This window comes from Bufo bufo, chromosome 2, assembly GCF_905171765.1.
Source record: "Bufo bufo chromosome 2, aBufBuf1.1, whole genome shotgun sequence".
In the NCBI taxonomy this organism is placed as follows: Eukaryota; Metazoa; Chordata; class Amphibia; order Anura; family Bufonidae; genus Bufo; species Bufo bufo.
In genome coordinates this window covers 42,387,090-42,414,724 of record NC_053390.1, presented here as the reverse complement: position 1 = coordinate 42,414,724, position 27,635 = coordinate 42,387,090, and the positions used below count along the sequence as shown (strand labels likewise).

The window sequence follows — 27,635 nt, the reverse complement described above, 5'->3', positions numbered from 1 at the left end:
AAACTTGGACGGGTTTCCACCGGAAAGACTGGGCATAAAAGCTTCCCGGGTTGGCGGCTATAAATTGAGTGGCATACCGATTTGTTTTTGCCACGACCAAGTCCAAGAGCTCCGCAGTCAAGAACAGCTCAAAAAACCCCAGTGCCGATCCGATCTGAGCTGTCTCAACCTGAACTCCAGACTGGGCGGTGAAAGGGGGAACTACTGGTGCGGCTGAAGTTGGGGGCTGCCAATCAGGGTTTGCCAGCACCTCAGGGACTCTAGGGGCTCTACGGGCCTGTCTGTGCGGTGGCTGCGACGGGGTAACTACTGCACGTGCCACCGTACCAGCTTCAACTGCCCTTCTGGTGTTCGCCACTTCACCATGTTCTACGGCAGTGCTGGTACTAGGTCCAGGATGGGCTGCGCTGCTGGTGTATGCCTCACCACGTAATCCGACAGCGCCAGCCCCACTCTGCTGCCCTTGAAACGGATCCTGCGCAACCTGTGGTCTAGCAACACGGGGCCGGGTACGCCTGGTGCTATCAGGGACCTCAACCTCCTCATCCGAACTTTGGGTCAGACTGCCACTGCTTTCTACAGGTTCGTATTCTGACCCGCTGGTTTCGTCAGATGAGGGTTCCCATTCCTCATCCGACTGGGTCAGAATCCTGTAGGCCTCTTCAGAAGAATACCCCCTGTTTGACATTTGGTCAACTAAATTTAGGGGGTATTCCCTGAGACTACCCAAGAAAAAAAGCAAGCCTGTCTTACAAATGGGAGGCTAGCGAAGTACCAGAGGCCGCTGCGGTTGATAAAAAATATCAAAACAGATTTTTTTGTCACTGCGGCGGGGCGGGCATGGGTGAACACACGTGTGGGCGACCGATCAGGCCTGATCGGGCAAACACTACGTTTTGGGTGGAGGGCGAACTAAGGTGACACTAATACTATTATAGATCTGACTGTGATCAGTTCTGATCACTTACAGATACTATAAAAGTACCAATGCTGATTAGCGATACACTAATCAGCGACTGCGGTGCGGTGGGCTGGGAGCTAACCGACGCTAACTACCTAACAAAGGGGCCTAAACTAACCTAAAACCTAACAGTCAATACTGGTGAAAAAAAAATAAAAAATGTGACAGTTTACACTGATCACTTTTTTCCCTTTCACTAGTGATTGACAGGGGTGATCAAGGGGTTAATTGGGGTGATCTGGGGCTAAGTGTAGTGTTTGGTGGGTACTCACAGTGATGTGTGCTCCTCTGCTGGGATCAACCGACGAAAAGGACCAGCAGAGGAGCACAGAAGCCATTTTTACACCTTATATTTATAAATAATGGCTTCTGATTCGATTTTTTAAAAGTCACCAACCTGCCAGCGATGATCATTGGCTGGCAGGTTGGTGACGAACTTCTGATGTAACGATTCCCGGCCCGCACTGCGCATGTGCGGACCGGCTCTGCCCGAAATCTCGCGTCTTGCGAGAGGACGCGCCCAGGAGGAATTACAGGGCCGCCGCCAGGACGCAATCCTGCGTGCGGCGGTCCTGAGGAGGTTAAGGGAGATTCCACTAACAATTCTCACACACTATCACAAGAGTGCCCCATAAGAATGGAGTGCATGAGTGACTACCACTCCAGTAACTTCGATGGGACTGCAGCAAGCACTGTACTTAGTAGTCCCATAGAAGAGAATGGAGCGCACCATTCACATGGGTCACACTGGGACCTCCCTTCTCTTGATCGCCTGGAGGTACCAGAGCAGAACACCTAGTGATCAGACATTTGAGTTTTAATAAGTTTCTTGCAGATTTCCACAGTGAAACCAGCATTTTTGACTGCAGAACCCCTGACTGAAAGGGGAAAAAAAAAAATACATATTGGAGGTCGCTGTAATATATTTTTTTTATATTGTGGCAATGTGAGCATTGAGGTGTCATTTCCCCAGGTTCCAGTCCGGGATTTGAGGCATGCCCCTATCCAGGGATCCTATTTAATCCTGCTACTGGATCTTGTGTGTCTCACTCTGGAGTGTTTGGTGAAGCAGAGTCCTGGTGAGGCTCTGTGTGAGTGGTCTCAGCCGGGTGGGCTGAGGGGCCACGAGGCTAGGCGATAGCCTGAACTTTGGAGGGAGAAGTGTCTGTGATACTGGAGCAGAGGCTCTGTGTGTGGTCTCAGTCAGAAAGACTGAGGGGCTACAAGGCTATGCGAAGCCTGATCTCTCCCCTGTGTGGACTGACGCTTGATGAGTGGAACCTGCTAAGGCTTGGAGCCTGAGACCCTGACACTAAGCGGTACTTAGAGGTGAGTCAGGGAAATCTATGTGTTTAGGTAGAGCCCAGACGGGCAGGAGTTTATTTTGTACAACTGTTTATGTTTACGCGGACGTGCCGCAATAAAACACAGTTTTGGCCCTTAAATCCTGGGGTCTGTGACGAGTTCTGTGAGTGTGACCCCCTGAAAGAGAGACTATCCCTTACAATATATATTTGGCACAACTTTCTAGGCATGTTAGGGATATTCCCATTTCCCGTTTCATCCCACGATATAAGTAAAGCATAAGTAGTAGCAATTAGAGCAGAGATGTCGCAGAGCGGCCAGCGACGAGCGTGTTACCTGCGAAGCTACGAGCTCTGAGCTCAGTGTGTGTTACCTGCAAGGCTACGAGCTCTGAGCTCAGTGTGCGCTACCTGCGAAGCTACGAGCTCTGAGCTCAGTGTGCGCTACCTGCGAAGCTACGAGCTCTGAGCTCAGTGTGTGTTACCTGCAAAGCTACGAGCTCCTCTTACCTGCAAAGCTCTTCCCCTTCTCTCATTGTGAGCTTGTGCCCCCCTTTTAGCAATTCTGGGAGAAAAAAATGCAACCAAGAAGATGCCTCAGGGAAAAACACTATAATCTGCTGCAAGTACAGTGCTCACAGATAGGTTAGCAAAAAGAAGCGAAGGAATACATATTTACATATGAACAACATACAAAAAGTTGCAATATGTTTTATCAAGACTATTTGAAAAGTTGACTCCTATTTTAAAATACGTATATATATCAGAACAAAGGGGGGGGGGGGGACTGGTTGCAAAACAATTGCTAAGTGTTATTCTCTATAACATACGTGACCACAAGGGGTGCTGTGACCTTATCAGTCTGTCATACTGTATGTTACAAAAAAAACTAAACACACCACTCCTAGCATATTCTGAAAATGATAGAAGATGAATAATACCTGTTACAGGTTTACATCCATACCATAGGTACAGATAACAACCGATAGCAAACTTACTGCAAATCACATTTATAGGATTTAATAACTTACCCTTCAAAAATTCTTTATAGAACTGGGGCTCAATGGCACCCGCAGCCATGTACTTTCCATCCGCGGTCTTGTATGTGCAATAGAATGGCGCTCCCCCATCCAGCACGTTCTCACCGCGAGGTTTGCTCCACAAACCTGATTTCTGTGTCTTCCATACAAATGACCCCAGGTATGAAGCACCTTCCACCTTGAAAAGAAGTGACAGAATGGGGTTAACGGCAATGCAGAACTTACTGAATCCTAAATTTTATTGAAAGATGACTGAGATTAGCCGCTTTCTTCCAGAAACAGCGCCACCCCTGTCCATGTCTGTGCCTGGTATTGCAACTTAGTTCCACTGAAGTGAATGGGGTTAAGGTGTAATACCACACACAACCTGTGGGCAAGTTTGTAGTTGTTTTGGGAAGAAGGGAGAAGAGGACCATACCATTTTCACATTGGTATGCATTACAAAAATACACATTCCAAAAAGTGTACATGCCAGAAAGCAAAGATACCAGTGCATAAAAACACCAGCGCCTGAGAAGCAGATAACACACAACGCCACAATTATCAAGAACGGCACGTGACCCCAGCTCCGCACTGGCAGAGCCAGGAAGATGTGAGACCGACCTCGGTCCATGATACTGCCATTCTAGCAGAGTAAAGGCCAGAGAGCAACTTTGTTAATAAGGAGCGAGGAGAATGCCAACGGACTAGAATAAGGATCAACAAAGACAAAATTCATAAAAAAACAGTAGTAAAGATGCATGAAGATTGAATAGAATAGGCAATACGAAGTAATTCATGTTACCTTAAAACACAAAGCAAAAAAGGCTGTGAAGTGACAAACATGGCGCATAAAAACTAAGCAATTTCTAAACGCAGTGTAAAAAGGTACCTGGAATCATCGTGGATGGAAGGTATGGGTCACCGAGGTTCCTGGCCTCGGTGAAATAAGAGCCGGTATTTTAGGTCAGCAGCAGCTATTGCCAATTGACACCTTGAGATTTAGCATGGCTGTCATAGCTGATCCGGGACGGCTCTTACTGGGAGTAGTCAAAGTGCTGGGTGGGTGACTACTCCCCATGTATCAGGCCGGGTTTTGCCAGGCATAAAAACCAGCCAGCACTGCCAGGTGTGGTGGATTTACCTCCTTCTGACAGTGGAGCTCAGGAGTCTGTGTGCTGTGAACTGAGGGCTGTGCTGGGATTTGAGGTTTGAGCCGGGCTGGAGGACTCAGATCGCCTATGGACTTGATGAGGCAAAACTGCTAACAGGGTGTGAATAAACACCCAGGAGAAAAGGTGACCCTTTTATTGTTTATGGACTTTCCTTGTGTGTTAACAAACACCAAGCCACCTGCGTTTTGTGATACAGCTTATCTGCATTTTGTTATACACCAATGTGTGAATAAACACCGCTGTTTGATTCAAGAACCTTGTACTTTGCCTCTATACTGCATCCGATAGTCCTAACTACCAGAGCGAATCCCCACAGCAGATATATATATAAAAACACAAGAGGCATACATGTACAAGTGCATCCATGTCCATTATGTGACACAGTGAAAGGTCTGGTGCGGAGTGGACGGTATTTTCCTCCCAGCATGTGCTGCTGGATTGATCGACACCCAGATAAGGTCAAGCACCGGACCTCATAGGCCGGTTCGGGCTTTGCCGACAGCTGACTGTCTTAAAAGGCCAGCTGGACGGCAGTAGTGGTGTGTGAGGCCTGTGGCTGGATGTTCGGGTTGCGGCCTGTCTGGGAGGACAGGTAGGCGAACACTGAACTTGTGTTTAAGAACTGTTTAGTGCCTCTGTACTGCGTCCGCTTACCCTGCCTACCGGAGCAAATGTGGTGGGTCTGCTGGTGCTTATTCTATACCATGACCCTGTGGACATATGGTACTAAGTATATGTAGTCTATAAAAACCTCAGATCAGAGGATCGGACTGAAAATCTGCCATGTTGGAAAACAGGTTTGGTGAAGTAAAGCTTCCTTGCAGAACCAAATGTTAGAAGGGATGATCTTGCAAGTTCTTCGAATTTTCTCCTCTGTTCCATTCGTGGTCCATGCCCACCGCCATCTCCAACTTAGGCACAGTTGCTAGAGTGCTCACCAGGGCCTCCGGCGTAGTGCTGAGCTGTCCTCCCCATGCACGCTGAGGCCTGCTCCCTGCCAGGTCTGCTTCTTATTGCATATAGATTTAGCACACTCTCTCTAGCTCCTAAAAGGGCCATAGGGCACACCTTAATAGTTCACAGCCCATGTTTAGTCGCTATAGGGTATTTAAGGCACCTTCTCCTGTAGGAAGGTTCTAGTGCTTTAGTGTCCTGCAAACGTGTGCCATTATCTTGTTTGTCTGCCCGTGTACCGACTTCTGCCTGATCTCCAGATCTGACTCTTCGCTGCCTGACCTGACCTCACCCTCAGACTTGGGATACTGAATGCACACAACAAGAATTACATGAATGTTTCAAGGCTTGAGGAAACTGAATCCCATCAACCAAGACATTTTGAAAAGGATCTATAGGACTTGCAGTTCAAAAGGATGCATCTGTGGAAACCTAAAAATAATTAACTGGAAATGTCCCCTTTGAGGACTTTGTCATTACCTTTAATTATTAGTGTCAATTTGTGTACATCTTCAAAACTGAACAGATACCAAGCTAGGAGTGGTAAACACAAATTAGAAAAGAAAAAATATAAATAAATAATGATGCTGTGGACAAGGCACAGTCTGGTGTCACAAGCAACAGGGCCTTCCCTGTCGCTTCATGTTTGCCTGGTTACTAGCATTGTTGGCACACTTGCTATGCAACTGCTTTGCACCCGAGTCTGATCAGATGATCAACTTGCTCAGCCTAGTTAATTTAGGGAGGATTTTTTTTCTTTTTTTTTTGACGATTGGTTAACCTTCCTTTAAATGTTCAGGTTCTTGGCTCTCTTGTTGCTGGGTATAGCAGAAGCTCTGTGCACTTGCATCCAGAATCATTGCATTCCTAATATCCTATTTGTCTATTTGTGTTGTGTCAGTGCAGCTTGGAATCTATAGTCCTTCTGCCTTTCAATGCTGCCAGCATTGAGGTTTTTTGTCTTCCTGTGGATTATGTTCATTGTCTGTTGGCCGAGTTTGCAGTTTTCTGGCAGTCTTGTTGGGTTCTGCCTATCAGGGTTGGGTCTCATCTCCTATTTGCTCCATTGCCAGACTACCAAAGCCTTCATCCATTTGCAAACATCACTCGGTCCCTGAAATCTATCGTTAAGTGCACTTGTCTCTTGATATGTACTTTATAATATTATTTCCTTTGTCTCCATCTTGCAGTTATCCAGTTTGTCCTCACTGTAAGTCCTAGTGGAATCCAAACGCCAGAATGTGACTGCTATAGGTAAAGTCCAGTCTTTTGAGCAACCGGTGTCATTCCAGCTGGAACCTTATTTAAAAAAGGTACAGTAACTAATCTGTCTGATAACTAAGGGCAGCTCAGACTGAGGTGATTAGCCTTGGCTTACTATTCTCACCTGTCTCGACATTTGACTATACGGTCTTAATGTTTACTTTCAGTTATACAGAAGTTTTCAAAAATTAATAGTACAGGTGAAGATAAACTTTGTAATGTATCTTATTAAAGAATTATGCTTCCTCCTGAGCTTTCACTCAGCCTCTTAGTAGTCCCTCTGTCTCCAGGCTAATACACAAAAGTTTATAAAGGTGGGGGGGGGGGGGGTAGGGGGATGAGGAGGATGCAGCCATCTAGTAAGTAATTTATTAACTTACTCTGAACAGTGGTAGAGCATCATCTTACTAGCTATAGTAGAGTCAAAAGTGCTACATGTAGCAGAGCTAAGGAACCGCAGTTTGTGTATCTCTCCTCCAGCAGCCTCCTCTCTATAGATGTCAATGTTAAAAGCAAGAAAGAGCAGATAGAGGCTGCTTTCACACGAGCGAGTTGTACACTCCGGAGGGTTACATAGCATCATAAAAACAATATAATGCTATGTGACCCTGGCAGTGCTGGAAGTTCAGGACAGGAGTTGTGTTATACTCGGGCTCCGAGTCCGGAGTGTACAACTCGCTCATGTGAAAGCAGCCAGAAGCATTTTCTTTAACAAGATATATTACAAAGTTTCATATAGTCGCCTGTACTATTTGTTTATGGAAAGCCGTTTTATAACTCGAGGTACACTTTAAAGAAAATCCATACAAAAAAATTATAATTTAAAATTAAATAAATAACCTTTTATTTAACCAAATCTGAGAGAGAAACGGAGAGGATACTGCACGATCTCTTAGCGGAGCAACAGGTAAGCATCTTGATTATTATGGTACCTTAATTTTTTTTTTTTTTTTTTTACAGGGTTCCCAATCTTTCCTGAAAGTGATCTTTTTGTTAAAAGGATAACAAACACTCCAATCCACTGACTGGTCAGGATTATTTCATTTAGATCCACCGGAAAACCCTTAAGGCATTCAGTCAGCTTAGGGATGTGGTAATCAACAGATCCAATCAGGGTACTAATGTCCTCTAACCACTAAAAATGCACGAAAGGGAGGGGCCATAACATTTTGAACATGGTTGAAATCCTAAAAGGATACCAAAAATAAAAGTTTGACGAGATAAAATTAGAGAATATGCTCCTTGTCACATATGACGTTGAATCACTGTATACTTCTCCTTGAGTGATGGCCTTATGGCTACCCAATAGTTTTTGCAAATTAGTTATTTGAGCTTTACCATTTTTTAACATTGCTTTTCTGCTACAATTTTTTCACTTTTTAAAGGAGAAGTATAGCTTAAGGGGACAGCTATGGGGGCAGCTTGTTCTTCCTCGTGTGCCAGTTTGTTCTCCTGGACAGCAGGATCTTAGTGGCTTCAACACAAGTAATTGAAAAGCTTCACTTCTCTCTTAGTCCATGGAGGACTTGAATATTTTTATCAACTCCTTTCAACAGAAATTATTTTAACATCAAGTTAACAAAACAACTAGGAATAATATAAAGTTCCTTTGACGTCCAAATCCTGGTGGATGTTGATGGTTTTATACCGACAGACCCGTACATCAGTCCTTAGGATACTTGATGCAACACCAGCACATCCTCATCACTTCATCGGAAATATACCTTAGAGACACATTTCTTGCGAGCAAGGAGAACATGCTCAGAGGACAAACAAGAGTTGAATTGAAATGAAACTTCCAGAAGTCAGATTACAGTAACAGATGTGTCCAGAAGGCTTGCAGAAGAGCAAAATACATTACATTGTCACTCGAAGAATGATGTAAAAAAACAAAACAAAAAACGATGAACTATTGGTCAATTTTACTAACAGATGGCACCTTTAAGATGTGATTGTACCCTTCAAAAATGTATAGGAGTTCTTTGTATGCAAATTAGAAAAAGAAAGAAAGGAAAACCGAGCCTCTGGTGCTGCCTGTTAGATGTAGCTATCCTACAAGTTAATGTTCAACCTTTAAAACAGGTCTTGAGACAAGCCAGTACTTCATCTGCAGACAACTGTTTTTCGGGGCGATAGCCCCCTCAGCCTATACGACCCCTTGCGCCTACTACGTGCTCCCAAGCAGGAGAACTAGTACTCCCCCAGATCCTTGACAGAGGCCTATGACCCAGCTCTGTTCTGCACTGATGAGCTACAGTCACCCCAGTCTTCAGATGAAATACTAACTGGGCAACAATCCTAAGTTATGTCTCAAGCACATAGACATCCGCAGAGTACCATCTCTTAGTAAAATTGGAGAGTGAAAATCTAAGATAAAAGGATCATAAAACAAGTTAAGATTTATTAAAACATTTGATTGATGAATTCTCTTAGCCTCTGGACCAGGAGGGTACCATTTCAACTAGTGGAGAGCACCTAGTAGGCATACGGAATATTATAGTCCATGGAATGTTTACGTAAAAAAGGTATGCAAATCAGCTCTTTCCCAAAAAAAGAAAAGAAAGCTGTGCCTCTAGTGCTGCCTGTTAGAAGTCAAGTGTCATATAAGTCAATGTTCAACCTTTTAACCAGGCCTTTAGTCATAATTCAGGACAGCTAAGCCAGTTCCCTCTGTTCTACACTGATAAGGGGACAATCAGCCCGAAACAGCTATCTGCCGATGAGATACTGGCTTAGTTATAACATAGGAGTTCAAGAAATCTTAGGCACCACAGATTCCATCAAGGTACAATTGCAGCAATTGCATTGGGTTCAATTAGTCCACGGTGGAGATGCTCTGCTAAGGTGTTGAATGTCCAAATGTGGAGAAGCAGAAAAGTTGATGGACTCCACTTGCACAAAACATCATGACCCATAACACCAATTGTGGGAACTTGGAAGCTGGATATTATACAACCTGCCCTTGTTGTAAAAGTTACATGGGCCTCACTGCTACGGAACTCCAGCGAGAAGTTCATGAACACATCCATTTGTGTTCCAAGACAAACAGATGACATCTAAAAAGGTTAAAACCGGTTCTGCTGACATTTCAGAGTGGTTCATCATGATTATGATGATTCTTTGTTGAAAATCCATGAAATATATTCGATATTTACTGGCCCCCAGGATGATAACTGGAAAAAACCTTTGGGTCATCAAGATTCAAGGTGAATGGATAAACTGAACACTTTCACCTTAGGGAAATTCTAGTCTTGCTCCTCAATACGGATATGGATCTATGCGATGCTCTGATTATTTGTTTTTAGCTGATGTAAGCAACGTTAAGGTTTGCTTTTTATTCTAGGCACACCAGGGGAGGTACTCTCCTTAAAGGAGTTGTCCAAGATTTTACAACTGATGGCCTATTTTCAGGACTAATGGACGGAGCTCTGTAGTTCAGGTGTTGACTTCCGGCACCGGGGCTATCCCGTTACAGCTGGTCGGTGGGGGTGCAGGGTGTCGGACCCCATGACAATCAGATATGAATGGCCTATCCAAAGCATAGGCCATCAGTTGTGTATGAAGACTTGGTGTAACTAGTGAGGGAGTCCTCTTTCTCTGGGACGGACCTCTTTGCATATCTCGCTAATGAGAAACTGCACGCCTGAGAAAAAGGTTGAAAATACTTGATACACCATTATGGATTACTTTGGTGTTTTCCACACCTACCATATTTTCATATCCACCATCACCCTCTGCTCTTTTTTGGGTGGGGTGGTAGTGCTTGTGGAGCAATGCACATGCGCTGTAGGCTGTTCTACTTATTCCTGGATCTGCTAATGTATCTGGGGACATGTGATGTAGCGGTGTTCATTGTGCACTCCCTGCGTCTTCACGCCTTGTCCACCGAATTATTTGAGTTTTTTTCACTGTCCTTTACCCTCCGTGACCGACCAGCTCCAGAGGAACCATTTGCTATGAAACGTGCGCAGGGAGGGATTAAAGGGTCTCTTGGTTCTTATATGGTTTATTCTTGACTTTATGGAGAATTTAATTGATGAAGGGCCCACAGATAAGCGGCAACTGAGTTTTTCTGTACATCAGGCCCATTTTTGGCTAGGGACATGCTCAGCATACATGTTGGGAGCACTACCGGTCAGAGCTAGCAGCAAACTACACATGGGCGAGCCTACATTGAGAAATTCCCTGAACTCTCCCCTGATACACAGCACCAGCCACACATCCATGTGACAGCCTCTATCAAAATGCATGTGCAATATGGCCCACAGCTGAACTCTTTGCACTTGAGTCTCTCCAGACTTGTGACCTTCTTCACTCTTTATCTAAAATCCAAAGGTTGCGTCTTTATCTGCCTGGTGATAAGAAATTTTACAACACACAGGACAAAAAAATGCCACATCCCAATATGAAACTTTTGGGGGGGGGGGGGGGGGTATTCCTGCGGTGGGCACCCTGTCCCCCTCAGGTCCCGCACTTTCCCTGACACAGTGGGACAGATTTATGAAAACGGTGTCAAAGAGAAAACATGTTGCAAATTGCAGCCAATCACAGCACAGCTTTCATTTATCAAGAGCACTGTAGGAAATGAAAGCTGCGCTGTGATTGGCTGCTAAGGGTAACACAAATACGTCGTTCCCTTAGACTTTGAGGCAGTTGTAACCCATCCATCTTGTTGGCTGCAGTACCACATATAGCCTATAGACAAGGGTGGTGCTGTTTCTATAAAAATATATATCAAAAGGGGGTTGGTTCCAAAAAAAAAAATAATGGATAGTTACTGATCAAGGGGACGTGATGCTCACAGGAAGAGCCACGTACTCCTTACTGCAGTAGCCAGCACAGCACCATCCGCACAAACAAGGCTAATTCTGGTACTGCAACTGAGCCCCGTTCACTTGAATGGGCAGAGAGAATATAGATGCTGGAGACGGAATAGAAATTCAATCCTTCTGGGCAAAGAACGTTTGCCCTCACACATCAGCTAATTATGTAAATTACTGCAAGACGAGCGAAATCTCGTCAATTCTCTAATGAGCAGTATTGATGTGTAATGTACTATTAATGAGAGCGCCTCCTCTCCTCTCAGAAAGCCCATGCAATCTGAAAAAACGAATCAATTATCTGGGTCGCACATCCCTAACCGGAGGATCCATCCCAGAACTCTGCGCTGTAATGAGATGAGATTTGTATGTTGCTGCAAATAAAAAGGGACGACTGACTTTCTACAGGCTTCTTACTTTCAATAGATTTTTATTGTCTAAGTATTTGCTCAAAATACAAAAGAAACATTTGCCAGACATTACATTGAGACTTAAGCAAATAGCTCCATATTTTCTTTTAAGAAGAAAAGAAAACAAAATCATAGAACACATCCAATTCAAATGATTCAATAAAGTAAATAATAAAAATCAAAACAAAATCAGAGTCGTGTCTTCCAATCACACTAAAATATATGTGCACACACACTAGATATATCATAATTTTGCCTACGCCATCAAGGTTAGGCTGATCAGAACCTCCCCTTGAAAAGATTAACCTAGCCCCAGTCTCTCTGGTACTGCAGGACTCAGACCCCTCCAGGACTCCCATGCCCGAATGTGACGAGTCACTTGGTGGGCCAGCATATACTCATAAGATCTTGTCGTATCTACCATTCCGATAATCTCCTGAATATCGGGGATGTTTATCACTTTTCCAATTTCTTGTGATTGCTAGTTTGGTAGCAATCAATAAATGGATTACAATGACCCTATATTTGGATGGGAATTTATCTAAAGTCTATAAGAAGTAAAGCTAGAGCTGGGTCTGGAGAGATCCGATGACCCATACCTGCATCCAAAGAGCATAAATCCCCGGGCAGGACCACAGAATGTGTAAATGTCCCCTTACAACTACACCCCCTCCAACATTGCATACTCACGTTGGGGAAAATCGCTTGTAGCCTAACTGGGGTATAGTACCATCTAAGTGTAGTTTTGATGCAAGCCTCCAGGTGTGAGGAGCATTTAAGGGTTGAGATGGCGATTTTGTTCGCAGCTGTCCATTGTGCTAGAGTGAATGACTGCTTCAAATCAGCCTCCCAAGCCAGGAGTGGAGCCGTTTTGAGAAATTTGTCCTTGTCCCCCAAGTACATATATAGGAATCTAATTCCGGAATATACAGAATTTGCTGCAGACCATCTGATTAACAGCTGAATAGGACCTCTAAGACTAAAGGCTGGGTTATTCCCTAGGATATGTCTTATTTTAAGATAAGAGAAGACTTCTTTAGGGGGCATATTAAAAGGTGTGTCAAGATCAGATTTTAAGGCTGATCTTGACACAATATCTGCTACCGTTCCGATCCCTTTGTCTCTCCATCCTCTCAGGTTGAGGTCCGTGGATAAGCATTGGAGAAATTCAATTGGGGTAAAGTGCGCCAATGATATCGGTGTGGATGTACCCTTTTCATTATATGTTTTCCATAAAGCCAGGGAGGTGGAGACATAATATGCAGGTTGAATGCCTAAATAACTTTCATGTAGTACGGCCATGAGAAGGGCCCGCAAGTTACGTCCCGGGATTTGTGACTGCTCTATGTGCACCCAATGTTTCTCCACATCTCCCTTCCACCACTCCTTGAGTTGGTTAATTCTGGAAGCTAGGAAATAATCATAAATATTGGGCAATCCTAATCCCCCCCGATCTTTTATGTCTATACATGATGCTTCTCGCTGTTCTTGGCCTAGTCTTATTCCAAATGAAGCTATTTAACATTTTGTTGACAGAGTTAAAAAAGGACGCCAGGAACTGGAATGGGGATAGTACGGAACAGATATAATAACTTTGGGAGTGTGTGTTGTTGAAACGCAGCGATACGTCCAGCCAGGATAACTCTGATTTGGCCATATGGTTAAGCTCTGGTTGGAGTGACTGTAGAAGAGGTGGGAAGTTTGCTTTATATACAGTGGGGGAAATAATTATTTGACCCCTCACTGATTTTGTAAGTTTGTCCAATGACAAAGAAATGAAAAGTCTCAGAACAGTATCATTTCAATGGTAGGTTTATTGTAACAGTGGCAGATAGCACATCAAAAGGAAAATCGAAAAAATAACTTTAAATAAAAGATAGCAACTGATTTGCATTTCATTGAGTGAAATAAGTATTTGAACCCTCTAACAAAAAAAGACTTAATACTTGGTGGAAAAACCCTTGTTTGCAAGCACAGAGGTCAAACGTTTCTTGTAATTGATGACCAAGTTTGCGCACATTTTAGGAGGAATGTTGGTCCACTCCTCTTTGCAGATCATCTCTAAATCCCTAAGGTTTCGAGGCTGTCTCTGTGCAACTCTGAGCTTGAGCTCCCTCCATAGGTTTTCGATTGGATTAAGGTCCGGAGACTGACTAGGCCACTCCATGACCTTAATGTGCTTCTTCTTGAGCCACTCCTTTGTTGCCTTTGCTGTATGTTTTGGGTCATTGTCGTGCTGGAACACCCATCCACGACCCATTTTCAGTTTCCTGGCAGAGGGAAGGAGGTTGTCGCTCAGGATTTCACGATACATGGCTCCGTCCATTTTCCCGTTTATGCGAATAAGTTGTCCTGTGCCCTTAGCAGAAAAACACCCCCAAAGCAAAATGTTTCCACCCCCATGCTTGACGGTGGGGACGGTGTTTTGGGGGTCATAGGCAGCATTTTTCTTCCTCCAAACACAGCGAGTTGAGTTAATGCCAAAGAGCTCTATTTTGGTCTCATCAGACCACAGCACCTTCTCCCAGTCACTCTCTGAATCATTCAGGTGTTCATTGGCAAACTTCAGACGGGCCTGCACATGTGCCTTCCTGAGCAGGGGGACCTTGCGAGCCCTGCAGGATTTTAATCCATTGCGGTGTAATGTGTTTCCAATGGTTTTCTTGGTGACTGTGGTCCCTGCTAATTTGAGGTCATTAACTAACTCCTCCCGTGTAGTTCTAGGATGCTTTTTCACCTTTCTCAGAACCATTGACACCCCACGAGGTGAGATCTTGCGTGGAGCCCCAGAGCGAGGTCGATTGATGGTCATTTTGTGCTCCTTCCATTTTCGAACAATCGCACCAACAGTTGTCACCTTCTCTCCCAGCTTCTTGCTAATGGTTTTGTAGCCCATTCCAGCCTTGTGCAGGTCTACAATTTTGTCTCTGACATCCTTGGACAGCTCTTTGGTCTTTCCCATGTTGGAGAGTTTGGAGTCTGCTTGATTGATTGATTCTGTGGACAGGTGTCTTTTATACAGGTGACTAGTTAAGACAGGTGTCCTTAATGAGGGTGACTAATTGAGTAGAAGTGTCTAACCACTCTGTGGGAGCCAGAACTCTTAATGGTTGGTAGGGGTTCAAATACTTATTTCACTCAATGAAATGCAAATCAGTTGCTATCTTTTATTTAAAGTTATTTTTTCGATTTTCCTTTTGATGTGCTATCTGCCACTGTTACAATAAACCTACCATTGAAATGATACTGTTCTGAGACTTTTCATTTCTTTGTCATTGGACAAACTTACAAAATCAGTGAGGGGTCAAATAATTATTTCCCCCACTGTAACTCATGGGGAGTGGCTGTTACCTTAAAACCCAAATATTGAACCATAGACTCTTGCCAGTCCAAAGCGAATTCCCTTTTCATTTGAGATAATATTGTATCTGAGATCCCTAGTGGGAGGGCCTGGGATTTACTTTCATTTATTTTGTAGTATGAAAGGGCTCCATAAGAACATATGATGGGTTTTGAGTTGCAGTTTGGGCACTCGGTCTGTAAAAGGTTCGCCATCACTGCCCTAGGGTTTGTTAATGATAAAATTATGTCATCCGCATACATGGATATACAGTGCTGCCTGTCCCCAATACTAACTCCTGCCACCTCTGTCTCTTGACGGATTGCCTGCGCCAAGGGTTCCAGGGATAATATGAATATCAGTGGCGATAAAGGGCAACCCTGCCTCGTGCCATTAGCGCAAACGGATCAGACAACACTCCATTAGCCAATACACGGGCCGAAGGGCCAGAGTACAGAACCCGAATGGCTTGCAATATGGGCTCCAGGAAGCCCATTTTATGGAGTACCGAGAAGACAAACGACCAGTTAACGCGGTCGAAAGCCTTCTCGGCATCCAATGTGACCAGTACCGTCGGTGTTCTCGTACGGTTCACAAAATCAATTAGATTCAAGACTCTCCTGGAATTGTCTGTAATCTGACGCCCTTTCACAAACCCCACTTGATCTGGGGCTATTAGGGTGGGGATAATATCCGCTAAGCGGGCCGCTAGAATGGGAAAACTTTGAAAGTAAGGGCTATTTGACCATGAAGGAGAGTGATGGGGTGCTGCGCCAGATGACCTGGCCTCCACAGTCACCGGACCTGAAACCAATTGAGATGGTTTGGGGTGAGCTGGACCGCAGAGTGAAGGCAAAAGGGCCAACAAGTGCTAAGCATCTCTGGGAACTCCTTCAAGACTGTTGGAAGACCATTTCAGGGGACTACCTCTTGAAGCTCATCAAGAGAATGCCAAGAGTGTGCAAAGCAGTAATCAAAGCAAAAGGTGGCTACTTTGAAGAACCTAGAATATGACATATTTTCAGTTGTTTCACACTTGTTTGTTATGTATATAATTCCACATGTGTTAATTCATAGTTTTGATGCCTTCAGTGTGAATCTACAATTTTCATAGTCATGAAAATAAAGAAAACTCTTTGAATGAGAATGTGTGTCCAAACTTTTGGTCTGTACTGTATATATATATTGCCATGCCCAAACAATTAAAAACATTTTTATGATAATATAAATCTAAATCTTGTACGGTGAACGCTTTAATGGAGAAAAAAAAATGGAAATGGCTGATTCGCCATTTTTGCAGCGCTTCACTTCCCCTCTCCAAATAAAAAAATAAAAAAGGGAACAGGTCAGTTTTACTGCATAGGAAATGCCGTAAAAACAAAGCCCGTAAAATTGTGGCGCGATTGCGTTTTTTTTTTTTCCCAATTCCACCCCTATTTGGAATTTTTTCCCAGCTTTTCATTACATTGTATGCACTATTAAATGGTGTCATTAGAAAGTACAAGTAGTCCTGCAAAAAAAAAAAAAAAAACAGCTATGTAAATAAAAAAAAATAAAAAGTTATGGCTCTGAGTGAAAAATGCAAAGCAAAAACTGAAAAATCGCCTGGGGCTGAAAGGGTTAAAACCTGCATACCCAGCTTTTTTTTTTCAGGCGTTTTCTATAAAAGGACTTGAAAATGCAAGAAAGGTAAAATAAAGCTTGTACAAAATGTAGCAAAGTAAAGAGAAAAAAAAGTTTGTACAAAATGTGACAAAATAAAACTGCACTTGTACAAATAGTGTGAACGGGCCCTTAAAGTGACAGGTGCAGAAATCTTGCAACGTATAACCAAGTCTAAAAAAACAAAGTAAATCATGGCGTCTGCTTGGCGCAAACATCACAGAATCCGAACATTAGCGCAATCCTCGAGGGCGAGCGTCTTCTTAACAGAAGATGAAAACGTGTACGGCCTGCAGGAAGATCCAGAGGAGACTCCGGGGAAGCGGGATCTAAATCAATTACCCGGTTAATATGCCATGACAGCATGAAACAGGTTATGGACTATGATAGGAATAGTAGTCCTGGGGGACGCCTCTCATGGTATGCTTACTCACTCTGCTATTGATTTTATGGCATTCCTCCGCTTGGCGATTAGTACTGTCTGGTGGTACAGGAACTATAAGAATCTGTACCGCAATATAGCGCACAGATCAGTATCAGAAATATGCACCCGTCTCCTTTAAGAGCTGTGCTACATGTCACCAGCACAGGCATGAGACCCCAACCATCACCCAACATCCAGCCCTCGCCTCACAGGAGCGTGGGCAGCCAGCTCTATTCATTAGCAGAGATCGCTGTGTAGAATGTAGCAGAGCCGAATTGACTACAAGCTTCTCTGAAATCCCGTGTGCAACCATTCTAATCCCAAACTGAGTTGAGCGAAACAGCAAATCCAGCTCTGCTACATCGGTAGCTAACTGATTTGAAACAAGACAATCACTATAAACTTTAATGTAGATAGATCATTAAATAAACAGTATTTTGTGCTGAAAGGGGGGGGGGGGGGGGAATGGATGTCAGTACAGACACTGCAGGGCCCACTCAGGTGGACGGGTGGCACCACTGCACAGAAGCAGCCACATAGCCATAACATCTTATGGCTGAATTTTTTGTTTCTACCAATAGCAGCCACTAGGGGAGCTCCCCCTAGTGGTGGCAGACAGAATTATCATTGCGATCTCTCTCCCTGCTCCTGCCTCTAGGCAAATGTGACGCATAAGGGGAGGGTGGGGGTCTGTTGTCATGGCGACCTTCCGACACGCTCCCGCTGTCAGATACCTGATCATCAGAGCGATGGGTATATGGGCAGCGCAGGAGCATTCACTATTAACCGTTCCCGCACAGGATCACTCACATTAGATGTCCATGTACTAATCGCATCATGATCTGTATTGGATGTTCTAGCAGCCAAAACAGTTATCGCAGCGCAAGTCCATATTGAATGTTCAGGCAGCCCACCTGGCCGCCTCATCATTCGTTTGGGACATTAATGATATTCTGTCAGCATTTGGGGGTCTGTATTCACATATTCATGATCCCATGTAGGAGGATGGACCCACATGTTCACTTTTTTTTTTTTCCGTTTAGTATCAAGTGACAGTTTTTCTTCCTCTAACTCCCCGACTCCAGCAGAGAGAAGCAGGAGTGTTCATTTAATAAAAAAAAAAAAAAAATGGAGGATGAAGTAACCTCTAGCACCCATAGATTTATCAAACTCTAATAGGAGTTTGATAAATCTATGGGAGCTAGAGGTTACTTCCTCCTCCCATTTTATTTTTTTTATTAAATGAACACTCCTGCTTCTCTCTGCTGGAGTCGGGGAGTTAGAGGAAGAAAAACTGTCACTTGATACTAAACAAAAAAAAAAAAAAGAAGAAGTGAACAATCTGAGGGAACAAGCCCTGACATTTCAGAAAAAGGAGGAACAGTTACAAAATTCTATAGAAAGATTTCAATATATGATATGAGATCGGAAACATCAACAATTTGTAAAAGACTCGCTAGAATTTAAAAAGAGAATAGAGCATACTCCTTTCTTATTAAAAAAACAATCCAAAAGATTCCCACACAGATATTTCCTTCTCAGAAGCAGAAGGGTCAGATAGTGAGACGGCATGAGAGAGGAAAAGGCAGAGCAAGAGCGGGGAGAACTAGGCACACGAGACCAAATCAGTATACAGATAACAGTACTGACAAGTCTTAGACTTCATCTAATGTACCCGCTGGCCCCACGAGTGGAATAAGGAGCTGCTCTGGCAACAACACTTCGTCTTGCAAGATAGAAAAAACAAAAAAACAAAAAATAAATAAAAGTGTGAAGATAAATATGGATACTCCGGATCTCCAGATAATAGATCCATCAATGTTTTTGTTAACAGAGGGAGAGAGGGGGGAAAAAAAGAAAAAAAAAAAAACAGATCGGAGGGTCCCTTTCCGAATGTGAAACTGAAAAGCGACCAAATGCCAACACCACCGCCTGACTCTCATATCTCAATTTTACAGACCTGGAAATGATTACCCCTAAACTTAGGGGTCCAGGAAAGCCGGAATTAGACTTACCGGTAATTCAGTTTCCACGAGATCACCACGACGGCTACAAGGAGATTGACCCCTGACCTCTGTAGGGGCAGGAACAGAGAGAGGGTTTAAATCCCCCCCTCCCACCACCAACACCAGTGTGTCCAAAATTACAGAGACAATCAAACAAAAAAGGTGGTGAGAACAAACATAGTAAATCAAGAGGGAATTACTTCATAACCTCATAGAAAATAAGTAAGGGGTAGGGAAAATACGTGCCGTCGTGGTGATCTCGTGGAAACTGAATTACCGGTAAGTCTAATTCCGGCTTTCCACCTCATCACCACGACGGCTACAAGGAGATATACAAAATTATCGCCTAGGGGGGGGACGACCGCCTGAAGGACCTTACGTCCAAAAGACAGGTCTGAACTGGATAGGTCTAACCTATAATGTTTAGTGAAGGTGTGAATGTTAGACCAAGTGGCAGCTTTACAGATATCCTCCAGGGAAGCTCCTGCTCGCTCTGCTTGGGAAGAGGACATAGCTCGAGTAGAGTGGGCTCTCAAATTTGTGGGGCAAGGAAGACCCTGAGACTCATAAGAAAAGGAAATGGAATCCCTGATCCATCGAGCTAAGGAGGACCTGGAGGCTTTTAGGCCCTTATTCTTACCGGAGAAGAGGATGAATAGGTTGTTAGATCTACGGAAACCTTTAGATACCTCAAGATAACGTAGTACTGAACGTCTCACGTCCAGGGAATGGAAGCTAGCCTCTCTATCATTAGAGGGATTACTGCAGAAGGAAGGAAGGATTATCTCCTGGTTCCGGTGGAAATCTGATACTACCTTAGGTAGAAAACCTGGATCTAATCTTAGGATAATTCGGTCATCGGTGATGCGGAGGTAGGGCTCCTGAATGGATAGGGCCTGAATCTCGCCTAACCTTCTTGCGGACGTGATGGCCACTAAAAAGGCTGTTTTTAGAGAGAGATGTTTGATAGAACAGCTATCCAAGGGCTCAAACGGGGCGAGGGTCAGGCCTGTGAGTACCGTATTGAGGTCCCAATTGGGGATCCTAGTTTTCAGGGAGGGACGAAGTCGGGAAGCGGCTCTCATAAACCTTTTGATCCAGCGATGATTGGCTAGGTCTAGATCAAAAAAACAGGCTAGGGCCGAGACCTGTACCTTCAGGGTGGAAGGCCTGAGACCCAATTCAAGTCCCTGCTGGAGGAAATCTAAGATCCTCTGGAAGTTGGGTGGCTCCAGATTTGGGGCAGGATTGCCGCTCCAAGAACAAAAACGCTTCCAAATTTTTAGGTATATCGAAAAGGTGACTTTCTTCCTACTTGCTTTAAGGGTTGAAATCACTTGATCGGAAAGTCCTTGAGATCTCAACCTCTGGACTTCAGGATCCAGGCCGATAGCTTGAGAAAACTCGAATTTGGGTGCTGTATCGGCCCCTGATGAAGAAGGTCCCTCCTGGAGGGAAGAGGCCATGGATCTTCTATCGATAGGTTCTTTAGTAAAGTGAACCAGCTCCTTTTCGGCCAATAGGGGGCTATTAGGATCAAAGTCGAGTTTTCTGAGTTGAGCTTTTGAATCACCCTGGGAAGCAGAGGCAAGGGTGGGAATGCGTAGCCGAGATCCCAGTCCCAGGGAATAGTCAGCGCGTCCAGAGCCCAAGGGTTGTCCCGAGGGTTCAAGGAGCAGAATGTTGGTACTTTTGCGTTTTTCTTGGACGCAAACAGGTCCACCTGAGGGACACCCCACTTCTCTACGAGAGTCTGGAACACGTCCTGATTCAGGGACCACTCGGTATGGTCTATCCACTGACGACTGAGATAGTCTGCCTCCACGTTTAGGATCCCTTTTAGATGGATTGCGGAGATGGACTTCACGCGGGACTCTGCCCAGTCGAAGATTTTTCTTGAAATTGACATCAGTTTCTCTGACCTTGTGCCTCCCTGATGAGAAAGGTACGCCACTGTCGTCGTATTGTCGGAGAGTATTTTTATGTGGTGACCCACAAGGAGGGCTTCTGCCGCCTTCAGGGCTTTCCGGACCGCTTCTAGCTCCCTGAAATTGGAAGATTGGGAGCGGGTTACCGAAACCCAGGAGCCTTGAAAGAAGTGATCTCCCACTTTCGCACCCCATCCTTTCTCGCTCGCGTCCGTGAGAACTTGGATGTAGGGGGTCTTCTCCCAGGCGACTCCCAAGGACAGGTTGGCTGAGTGTCTCCACCAGTTTAGGGAGACCTTCACCGCGGTGGGAATCAGAACCTTGTGGTTCAGTGAGGACTGTCGCCTGTCCCAAGATCTGAGGATCCATAGCTGAAGAGATCGAAAGTGAGACTGGCTCCAGGGAACGGATGGGATGCAGGATGAAAGAAGGCCCAGGAGGCTCATAGCCTCTCTTATGGGACAAGACCTTCTGCTCTGAAACCGATGGATCTTCAGTTGGAGGCCTTTGATTTTGTCTGGTGGAAGGAAGGTACGCTGAGCCCGGGAGTCCAGGATGACCCCCAGAAACTGGATAGTGCTGGACGGTACCAGATGTGACTTTTTCTGGTTCACCAACCATCCCAGATCTTGGATGAGAGATAGGAAGGTTAGTAGGTCCGATTTTAGATCGTCCTCTGAGTTCCCGACTAGGAGGAAGTCGTCCAGGTATGGAACGATCACTAGTCCTTTGTGTCTCAGGAAGGCTACCATCTCGACCACCAGCTTCGTAAAGATTCTGGGCGCAGACGATATCCCAAAGGGGAGGGCCGTAAACTGGAAGTGGTTGGTTATCCCCTTGTGATCCTGAATAGCAAATCTTAGGAGCCTCTGGGATTCTGGATGAATTGGGACATGATAGTAGGCATCCTGAAGATCTACTGAGCACATTAGGGCGTTCTTCCCTATTAAGGGGATCAGGGATTTTAGGGATTCCATCCTGAACTTTCGATAAGTTATAAACTTGTTTAGGGCTTTCAAGTTTATAATTGTACGGAAAGACCCCTCTTTCTTCTCCACTAGGAAAAGGCTTGAATAGAAGCCCTGCCCCAGTTGAGAAGGGGGGACCCGTACTATCACGTCCATAGCCAGAAGGCTCTGAACTCCTTGTAGAATTTTTAGACGAGTGTTGGGGGAGCCTGGGTTCGTAATGACGAAGCGGTTTGGGGGAAATGAGGAAAGTTCGATCCGATAGCCGGATTTTACGATGTCCCGGACCCAAGGATTCGGGGAGATGGACTCCCACGGAGTCAGAAATCTCCTCAATCTCCCCCCTACGCTGGCATCATTGTTTATCGGATTTATTTTGGGCAGAAGAGGGATTACCTCTACCCCTGCCCCCTTTGGAATAGCTCCAACGCCCTGACTTTCCCTTATCCCTAAAGGGTTTGTTCTGGCTAGAGGGGGCCCGAAAGGGATATTTCCTTTTAAAAGATTTTTCCTCAGGAAAGCCCTTCTTATCTGCGGCCTTTTCCAGGATACGGTCCAGGACCGGGCCAAATACATATTCCCCCGAAAACGGGATAGCACACAGCTTCATCTTTGAAGTGTTGTCACCCGACCAGCTTTTCATCCACAAGGCGCGGCGGGCAGCGTTGGAAAGCCCCGCATCCTTTGCGGCGAATCTAACAGATTCGGCCGAGGCGTCTGCCATAAAAGCTGTGGCTGATTTCAATAAGGGAAGGGACCTGAGTAGCTCTTCCCTAGGGGTATTATCCCTAATATGATTTCCTAACTCGTCTAGCCATATCCTCATGGACCTGGCTACCGAGGTGGCCGCGATGTTAGTTTTCAGATTAATCATGGCCGCCTCCCATGATTTTTTCAGGAGACTATCTGCCTTCCTATCCATAGGATCACGTAATTGCGAGGTATCTTCAAAGGGCAAGGCAGTCTTTTTATTGACCTTGGCGACCTGAATGTCCACTTTGGGAGTCTCATTGAAGATCTTCACCTCATTTGAATCAAATAATAAACGGTTCTTGAAGGATTTGGAAACCCCCAACCGTTTTTCGGGGTTGGACCATTCGTCCAAAACCATATCTCGGATATTTTCATTGATTGGAAATACACGGGTTTTCTTAACCCGGAGTCTCCCAAACATCTAATCTTGTATTGAGTGGGCTTTTGGGGTGTCTTCTATACCCATCGTAGCCCGGACAGCCCTTAGAAGGTCTGGCATCTCCTCTAGCGAAAAGCAAAACTTCCTCTCTGACTCAGCCATATCGGTATCAGAGAGAAGCTCCTCGTCTTCCCAGGCTCTAGATGTAGACGCATCTTCCCCTGTTACCTCCGGGTCAGATAAGGAGGGAGATGGTTCCCTTCGCCTTTTCGGTGGAGGCGAATCCCGGGGAGGGGGGGAAATTTGGGATAAGGAGGTCTTTACTTCATTACGAATCATGGACCTCAGTTCCTCAAGGAAGGAAGGCTGTTCTTCTGCAATGACGCTAGAGATACAGTCCTTGCAGAGCTTTTTGCGATACTCGTCCGGAAGCCGTTTGAGGCAGGACACGCATTTGGCCTGTTTCTTGATCCTTTTCTGGACCTCCTTAGGAACCTGGGGGAAATAATCCCTATCAGCCATAGGTAAAAGTCGAGGAGAGAAAAAAGCCCCAAGCCTGAGAAGTGGAGGAGAAGGAGTATGCAACCTGGTACAGTGTTTTCAAAACAAGTAGCAGAGCAACGAGCGCTTCCCCACAGGGGACTTACTGTAGGCAGCACAGGAGGGTCTCCAGGGGAGCGGGGTTCAGCCGACATGACCAACACAGCTCCAGGTACACCGCACAGATCGGGCGTTCAGCGCTTGCTGGCGCCGAAAATTTGAATCTGGAGACGCTTCCTGGATGACGTCACTTCCCTCCGTCCACCGGAAGTGACGTCGGCCGCCCCAGAAGCGCTTTGGTGCGCACCCGGCGAACGCCCCAGACTCGGCGTCGGCGGGAGATCGCAGCCGGGAGCAGGCTCACATCTAATAATGGAGCGAGGCCTCCCTCCTCACCCCTGCCCAGCATTAGTACACCGACCGCAGGAGGGCAGGGGGAACACCGGTAGGTGCCAGGAAATTATTACCATCTTCATCTCCCCGCAGGGAGACTCTCTCTGCCCCTGTCCTCTGTAGGGACAGGAAACACTGGTGTTGGTGGTGGGAGGGGGGGATTTAAACCCTCTCTCTGTTCCTGCCCCTACAGAGGTCAGGGGTCAATCTCCTTGTAGCCGTCGTGGTGATGAGGTGGAAATATGAGCTACAGTATAATGAATCTGTGGCTCTAAAGAAACTAGAGCAAGATAAAAAAATCGTAATAAAACCCGCTGACAGAGGGGGGGGGGGGGGGGGAGAAAGGAAACGTAGTGGTAAATGGACCAGAAGATATATGTCAAGATGTGCATGGACATCCTCAGTGACACCAATTCATATAAGATCCTTGATAAGAACCCTTGTCCAGTTTTCCTGTAAAGGGGTCTCAGACAAAAATAAATAAATAAAAATAACTGACCAACATGAATTTGACTTTTTTTTGCCAAATTACCCCATAACAGCGACGTTCTACTCCCTACCTAAGATACATAAGGGAGGGGGGTCACGCCACTTAATGGGCGCCCGATTGTATCCGGAGTAGGAAGCATCGGACAAAACGTTGGTATATATGTCGACCACATCATTAGACCATTTGTGGGAACTCTTCCCCTCCTACATACGGGACACATCAGACCTTCTGCTAAGACTGGAAGGGGTGTCTGGATGATGAGACTATACTGGCATCCATTGATGTGGAGGCCTTCTACAGGGAGTGCAGAATTATTAGGCAAGTTGTATTTTTGAGGATTAATTTTATTATTGAACAACAACCATGTTCTCAATGAACCCAAAAAACTCATTAATATCAAAGCTGAATATTTTTGGAAGTAGTTTTTAGTTTGTTTTTAGTTTTAGCTATTTTAGGGGGATATCTGTGTGTACAGGTGACTATTACTGTGCATAATTATTAGGCAACTTAACAAAAAACAAATATATACCCATTTCAATTATTTCTTTTTACCAGTGAAACCAATATAACATCTCAACATTCACAAATATACATTTCTGACATTCAAAAACAAAACAAAAACAAATCAGTGACCAATATAGCCACCTTTCTTTGCAAGGACACTCAAAAGCCTGCCATCCATGGATTCTGTCAGTGTTTTGATCTGTTCACCATCAACATTGCGTGCAGCAGCAACCACAGCCTCCCAGATACTGTTCAGAGAGGTGTACTGTTTTCCCTCCTTGTAAATCTCACATTTGATGATGGACCACAGGTTCTCAATGGGGTTCAGATCAGGTGAACAAGGAGGCCATGTCATTAGATTTTCTTCTTTTATACCCTTTCTTGCCAGCCACGCTGTGGAGTACTTGGACGCGTGTGATGGAGCATTGTCCTGCATGAAAATCATGTTTTTCTTGAAGGATGCAGACTTCTTCCTGTACCACTGCTTGAAGAAGGTGTCTTCCAGAAACTGGCAGTAGGTGACTCCATCCTCAACCCGAAAAGGCCCCACAAGCTCATCTTTGATGATACCAGCCCAAACCAGTACTCCACCTCCACCTTGCTGGCGTCTGAGTCGGACTGGAGCTCTCTGCCCTTTACCAATCCAGCCACGGGTCCATTCATCTGGCCCATCAAGACTCACTCTCATTTCATCAGTCCATAAAACCTTAGAAAAATTAGTCTTGAGATATTTCTTGGCCCAGTCTTGACGTTTCAGCTTGTGTGTCTTGTTCAGTGGTGGTCGTCTTTCAGCCTTTCTTACCTTGGCCATGTCTCTGAGTATTACACACCTTGTGCTTTTGGGCACTCCAGTGATGTTGCAGCTCTGAAATATGGCCAAACTGGTGGCAAGTGGCATCTTGGCAGCTGCACGCTTGACTTTTCTCAGTTCATGGACAGTTATTTTGCGCCTTGGTTTTTCCACACGCTTCTTGCGACCCTGTTGACTATTTTGAATGAAACGCTTGATTGTTCGATGATCACGCTTCAGAAGCTTTGCAATTTTAAGAGTGCTGCATCCCTCTGCAAGATATCTCACTATTTTTGACTTTTCTCAGCCTGTCAAGTCCTTCTTTTGACCCATTTTGCCAAAGGAAAGGAGTTGCCTAATAATTATGCACACCTGATATAGGGTGTTGATGTCATTAGACCACACCCCTTCTCATTACAGAGATGCACATCACCTAATATGCTTAATTGGTAGTAGGCTTTCGAGCCTATACAGCTTGGAGTAAGACAACATGCATAAAGAGGATGATGTGGTCAAAATACTCATTTGCCTAATAATTCTGCACGCAGTGTATAGTTCCATTCATCACCATCTGGGGCTGAGAGCAGTGGGAAGTTTTTTTTATCCACAAGGGATCTGGCTCTATCGACACACAATCAATTTGTACTGGATCTCTTGGAGTTCAACCTGACACACAATTTATTGATTTTTTTATCATCAATAACCACCAGCTCAGGGGTACCGTGATGGGCAGCCCCTGTGTGCCGGCATATGCAAGTTTACTCCTGGGCTGGTGAGAAGCTAACTGTATCTGGTCAGATAATCTCATCCAATGGCATAACAACAGCCTATGGCTGAGCTTCATCAATGATATTTTTGTGCTATGGAAGGGGACGAAGGACTCCTTCAATGATTTTGTGGAGACCATCAATGATATTGATGTGAAAATACTGAGAGGACGGAATGATTCAATTAGCACCACTATAATCCGTAATAGTCTCCTGAAATGGGAGAGCGCACACCCTTACTCGCTACGCAGAGGGATTCCGAAAGGACAATACATGAGAGTACGACGCAACTGCTCAAATATGTCTAGTTTGAAGAAAGAGGCAAATGATCTAAGGGCAAGGTTCCGAGAAAGAGGATACCCTGATGGGTATTTGAGTCAGCATGTACGTTCAAAAGAGAAACATTACTAATCCCAAAAAAAATCTGAGAACACACAGAAACTCTCTTCAGGGCGAGTGATCTGACATACAGCCATACTAGATTTCCCTAACCTGAGATCAGGGACTGTTGTGGGCTGGAGTAATTTATGAGTACCGCCAGTTATATTGACCCCCGCCTGATACACAAAAAAGGTTGACCTGGCTATTCAACCCCATCTTGTGTCTTTTTTTTAGTTATTACCTTTCCTAATTGATTTTAAAACGTATCTAAATAAAAGTGACGCTCTCAGACCAGGCCCGGCAGCACGCCGCCGTCCGTTTCCTATACATATAGACTATGTCATGTCACTATATAATACAGTTGAGGGGGTCCCTGACAATATAACCTTTCAGTCCTCCTCCTG

At 44.9% G+C, this 27,635-nt stretch overlaps 1 protein-coding gene across 3 annotated transcripts in view; it reads right to left on the bottom strand.

The window, feature by feature from the left end:
* Positions 1–27,635, bottom strand: part of AMACR (alpha-methylacyl-CoA racemase) — an 89,262-nt gene that overhangs the window by 17,832 nt on the left and 43,795 nt on the right. For all 3 annotated transcript variants that reach the window (XM_040420998.1, XM_040421000.1, XM_040420999.1), the window contains one exon: positions 3,297–3,483. In XM_040420998.1, coding sequence (XP_040276932.1) covers positions 3,297–3,483 — 187 coding nt within the window. The remainder of the gene's footprint in view (positions 1–3,296; positions 3,484–27,635) is intronic.